Consider the following 6,000-nt stretch of genomic DNA (forward strand, 5'->3'; position numbering starts at 1 on the left):
GTAGGAGTAAGTCTTGTGGATAATCAGGGTTTTCAGTGGTTTTAGTTGTGGTTGAGGAAAACTTCTATATGCAGTAATAGCTGTGTGCATGTACTTAATTCGCTATTAGCATACTTGCAGATAGATGCTTTTAGCATATTTATGTGGTCATATTAATTTTCCCTCTGAGCAGCACTCGTGATTGTTTTGTTTTGGGTTTTGTTTTTTGTCAACTTAGGAAACTATTGTGTGTATGTAACATACTGAAACGTAGATTCTGCAATAAGATTCAAACTCATTTTTGAGACTCTGTTAGTTTTCTGTTGTAGTGAACCATTATGAAGATTCTGTTTGTTCTGCTTTAGCTGTAAATCTCAGAAATACTGAATCGACATTCTCTTGTTGCTTTTTCACTTGTAACATGTTGAACTTAAAATGGCATCTTTTAGACTCTGTTATAGAAATGCTCTTTAAAAATTCAGGTCTGTTAGTTAACTTGCGCAATTTGGGATGCCATAACTAATGAGGTTTACAGAGACAGCAGTTTATCTTCTTATCACATTGTGTTTAATCTCTCATTGTTGTGGTACTGAAGTGCTGAACCATAATTTCATTTGTGTATGTGGTTTATTCTTTTTCCCTCTTTTGGGAAATTCAAACACATTTATTTGTTTGTTTGTTTGTTTGTTTGCTGTGTTCTGAAACTGTAGTGAAAGCAGTGTTGAGAAGATGGCATTGGTCTTGGCCCAGAAAATGGTTGATATTGCAGTGATTTCTGTTACAGAATTATCTGCATAGTGTATTGAAGACCATGTATTGACATTGAGAAAGTTCTTACTTCACTTGCATGTGGGCTAGAGGAGATTGTTCCATGCTGCAATACTGCTATGTTGCAAAGCAAAGAGCAGGCTGTTTGCATAATATTGTCATTTTTGCTTAGGCAGTCATATCTGTTCTTCCTGTGGTGGCATGCAATTGTTATCTAAGCCAGGAAAGAATAGTGAGAATTTTGTTGCAGCTCAGAATAGGAGAATAATAGTAACAGCAATTTTACTACTTGTCCTGCAGTTGCTCACAGATTCTACATTGTATCCTCAGTTGAGGCTCTTTCATCCCTTTTAAAAGGAAAAAACCTCCACTCATTTTTAAATAAATATTCACTTTTAATGAAACAGGCAGGAAATTAGAGTGCTAGACTGTAAAATAAACTTACTTTTCTGCTTTCACTAAATGACCTAATCTAATCGATTGGTTTATTACTGCTTTCTTTCTATGCAGTCTGTCCAGTTGTGGTATATAGACATTTAGATACAGTAATACTATTTAAAATTTTCACAGTATGTTTTTCTAATGTTAGTATGACTGTAAGACAGGAAAATCTTGGGAAATTCATTATTTACTAAATAATAGAGAGTGTTTTAGAGCTGTGTACCGAAAAGAGGTAGCAGATTCTGACAGGCTTAAGTTATATGTAATTTTACGATTTTACTAAAAGATTTTCTGTAGAGGCAAAATGTTCAACAGAGCCTGTCTTCTAAAGGCAATACAGTTCTATGTGTGTGTTCGGTTTGCACTATTGAATTATATGATTTGTTCTCCTCCACCATCTACTGTTGTAGTGTTATTGCTGTTGTAAGATCCTGTACCAATTATGCTCTGACTCTTCCTTAACAATTCTTGTGTCTTTTCTGTGTTTGTCTGAACCTGCTAGTTTTTCTTTGTTTTTAGTGTTCATAGGTAGCCATGTTTCTTTGCTGGACTTGCTTGGTAGTATGCTTTCCTTTTTTTTTGTGTGAGTTACTGATTGTAGTAGCTTTCCATTTGACTATAGTATTTGAGACCAGTGTGATGCTTTTCTACGTTACAGGTATGTGTACTGTATGTGAGGCTCCTTAAAGTATTTTGCTTGAGAGCATGTCGCTGAAGGAACCTCTTTGAAAATGCAAACTTCAGACACTTGATAGTTAAATAACCTATATAGAATTTGAAATGCTGAGGATGTATAAATATTTTTTTTTTTCTCTTTTAGACTTTGACTTCAGTGTGCCAGGGTCAATGAAACTTCACAATCTTATCTCTAAACTGAAGAAATGGATCAAAATTCTGGAGGCAAAAACTAAACAGCTTCCAAAGTTCTTCCTCATAGAGGAAAAGTGCCGCTTTCTAAGTAATTTTTCAGCTCAAACTGCAGAAGTAGAGATACCTGGAGAATTCCTTATGCCAAAGCCAACACATTACTACATCAAGATAGCAAGGTAACCTAAAAATACCCTTTGGTAGTTGTAATTCTGAAAACAGAGAAGAAAATGAAAACCTCCTCCATCCGTCCACTCTGCAAAAGTAGATGTCATGTACTCTTCATATATATAAATTACATATATAGAGTCATACTTTGGTATAACACCTTTATTTTTTTATTTTATCCTCCTTTGGTAGTTTTACATTGCCTCACTAAGCAGCTGTGCTGTTGTACGAAGAGTAGATTTGGTTTTCTTTTATGTTGATATAAGTTGAGATTAGTTCTTCTGTTGCAGTCAATAGAGGTACTGTTCTTCAAAATAGTGATAAAGGTCTGATCTAATGATTAATTTTGCTCAAGAACTGTGCTTTCTTAACAACAAATAAACAAAATCAAAAAGAGCTTTTTGACTACAAAATAGAAACCATGGGCTAGCTGGATAGTAGAATTGTACCTTGTAATACAGTTGCACTGCCTTATTTCTTTGGGGTTTTTTTGTTTGTTTGTTTTGGGTTTTTTGTTTGTTGTTGGGGTTTTTGGTTTGGTTTTTTTTGTTTTGTTTTCATCTGTTTTGTTTTCATCGTGATTTAATATCAGAGGAGGTTAGCTCAGGTGCTTTAATATCCCTTTCTTCCTGACAGGTTTATGCCCAGAGTGGAGATAGTTCAAAAACACAATACTGCAGCTAGAAGACTCTATATCCGAGGCCATAATGGGAAGATTTACCCATATCTGGTAATGAATGACGCTTGCTTGACAGAGTCTCGTAGAGAAGAGCGGGTATTACAACTTCTTCGCCTTTTGAACCCCTGCTTAGAGAAAAGGAAGGAAACCACAAAAAGACATTTGTTTTTTACAGGTACTGAAAAGAGAGATCTTCTATTATTTTTAAGTATGTGTTATACTCAAAGATTATAATTGCTAAAGTTTTTGACGCCTACTAATCACCGATACTGAAGTTTTTGAATATTCAGAAGGTAAATTCACATCTGTCTAGGTGATTAGTCTTTTCTGGCATTGTAGCACCCCTCTGAAGAAGTAAAGCTGATTGCATGTGATCTAGGGTGTTTTTAGAAGAGCTTACACGCATCATTTATGGTGTAAAGTTCAGTTGTGAATAACATATATAAGGCAGAGGCATGTCCATTGGATCTGTTGCTATGGAAATGGATACATGTACTTCAGAACAAGCATTTAGAGACCACTGGGGAGGGACAGAACAAAAATTTTTCTCCCCAAGTTGCAACATATGAATATTGAATTTCTTCTACCTATTCCACCTAACAAAGAGTTTTTTTGTAGAGCTTTGAATTTGATACATAGTTTCTGAATTCTCTGATATGAGAACATATCTTTGTAATTTTTGAAGTATCTTTGTAATTTTTGAAGTAACTTTATATATCCATGGTGATATTTACTTTCAGGAATATATACTGACTGGTTAGTTGTTGCCAAATAAAATGCATTCATGATCTAGATATTGGATGCAGGACTTCCGTTGAGCGTACTTCTGTGATCCTGTAAAAGGTTACTTGGTTTGGAGAGTGCACTTTTCCAGCAGCACCACCTGTCAATACTTAAACGTTACAGAATTAACAAACATAATGGTAGGAAGGCCTTAATGAGGAGAGTTAAGGAGGGTTCCAATATGATTTATATTTTGCCAAAATATTCACGTAATAAAAAGGTCACATTTAGGCATTTCAAAACAGAAACAGTGAATGAAGGCTGAACACACAGTCTTAATTCTTTCTCTTTCCTTGTGTATCTTGGCTTTTTCATGTGTCGATTATAAATCATTCATGAAATGAGAAACACAGAATATCAGCATCTCGCCTGGCAACATACTTGATCTGCTTGTGACTCAAATACTAATGTAAATGCTTTAAAATAGTTAAACTCTTGTGTTTTCCAGACACTGAGGCTGTTGGCAAGTCCCAGCTTACAGCTGTGTAGCTACTTCATATTAATGTATAAATACTTTTCATTTCAGAAGGTCAATAATCACTTACTAACTTCATATAAATGAGTTCTGTGCATTAGTCAGTTCTGATGATCCTTGGTTGGTGAGCAGGAAATGTATTATGGGTAAGGGAAACTGTAATCAAAGACATTAAGACAAAGCTGCTACTTTGCTGTTGTCCTCTTAAAAAGTGCTGAGATCTGATTTTAAAAAAGTATGGTTTTATGGTTTTATGGTTAAACATTGGAACAGGCTGCCCAGGGAAGTGGTTGAGTCACCATCCCTGGAAGTATTTAAAAGACGGGTAGATGAGGCGCTTAGGGACATGGTTTAGTGGGCATGGTGTTGTTGGGTTGATGGTTGGACTCGATGATCTTGGAGGTCTCTTCCAACCTTAATGATTCTATGATTCTATCGGTCCTCCTTTTTGGGCTAATAGAATCCATTGACATGAAGTTGCTATCATGAGCTTAGGTGGCCAGATGATGCAGGTTGCACTTACAGAGCTAGAAATGCATATTTGAGTTGTATCTTTAAAAAGACCAAAATGTACAAGCCAAATAATTTGTTATAACAAAAGGTAAATATAGTATCTCTACATATGTGAAGACAATTTTGCATCGCTCTGAGACCAAAATAACAGAAATGCAGTACATAAAGCCTTGAAATAGATGATAAACAAGACCACTGATACAGAAGTATATCCTCTATATAACATGATCGGTAAAGTAACATGTTTTCCTTCAAAGAGCTGTTTTTAAACTGCAGTGTTTTTGGAAATAATTCTGTACCTTGTGGTTTGATACTATTTGAAAGAACCTAAAGAACATTCATTTCCCTGCTGCCAGAGGTTAATGGAAGCAGAGCAGAACAAATAGCTCATTAACACCCCCTCTGCAGAATGCATTTTCTTCTTTAAGATTGAAGAAATTACATCAAACAATTTAAATGCATTTAAACAACTTTTCCCTATATTTCTGAGGTTAATTATTACAGCTTCTGAGGGAAATGATGAGAGAACAGTTCTGGTGGTAACTGGAGGTTGCTGTCAAACCATACAAACAGCGTCACTGGAAAAGCTAGCCTTGGAAGAGGCCTTGTCTTTCTTGATGTAGGTGGGGATGCACATAAGACGCAGTAGGATGATTCATCTGTTGAGCATCGTGAAACTGCAAAGAGGGTTTTTGCAGGTTTACTGCTCATCAAGGAAACGCTCAGTGGCTTAAGTTTTCTTTTTACTGAATATTTTGCTGTGTCTTCCCTACGTTATTTTCAAATAGTGTCATTAAACGTCTATTCCTAAACTATGTTCAGATTTTTTCTTCCAGTTTTTCTGAATCACTTTAAATACCCTATTAAGTTTAGCAGTTTCGTTCTTCAGAGTAATTTTTATTAACATAATGCCAGTGCCATGTAATCAGATATTACAAACCCGTTTGCATCTGAACAAAGCACTACCCTCTTTTCTGCAAGTAAAGAAAAGTAGGAAGAATAATGAGTGCTCAATTTTTTTTGCTAATACAGTTGATGTTTCTTTTAAGATAAAAAAAAAAATCTGCTACCATACTTTCTTTTTACCTGAGCTTGTGAATTAATTATGAGTGTAGTAATAAAAATTTTCTCTTGATACGTCAGTTGATTATCACAGTCGTGTTTTAAGGGCTGGTACTTGCATGCTAATTCTTCTGTTAGTATTTGGGTTATGGATTAACTGTTTTGTTTTGCTCTCTCTGCCCCCCCATCCTCTCTCACCCTTCTCAAACTACTCCTAGTCCCCCGTGTTGTAGCAGTTTCTCCACAGATGCGTTTGGTTGAAGAC

At 35.5% G+C, this 6,000-nt stretch overlaps 1 protein-coding gene across 1 annotated transcript in view; it reads left to right on the plus strand.

The window, feature by feature from the left end:
- The window catches only part of TRRAP (transformation/transcription domain-associated protein), a 101,664-nt gene that overhangs the window by 88,945 nt on the left and 6,719 nt on the right, over window positions 1–6,000 (plus strand). The window contains 3 exon segments of the mRNA XM_009320003.1: window positions 2,009–2,234; window positions 2,860–3,077; window positions 5,954–6,000. Coding sequence (XP_009318278.1) covers window positions 2,009–2,234; window positions 2,860–3,077; window positions 5,954–6,000 — 491 coding nt within the window.

The sequence above is a fragment of the Pygoscelis adeliae genome, unplaced genomic scaffold (genome assembly GCF_000699105.1).
Source record: "Pygoscelis adeliae isolate BGI_AS28 unplaced genomic scaffold, ASM69910v1 Scaffold242, whole genome shotgun sequence".
Lineage (NCBI taxonomy): Eukaryota > Metazoa > Chordata > Aves > Sphenisciformes > Spheniscidae > Pygoscelis > Pygoscelis adeliae.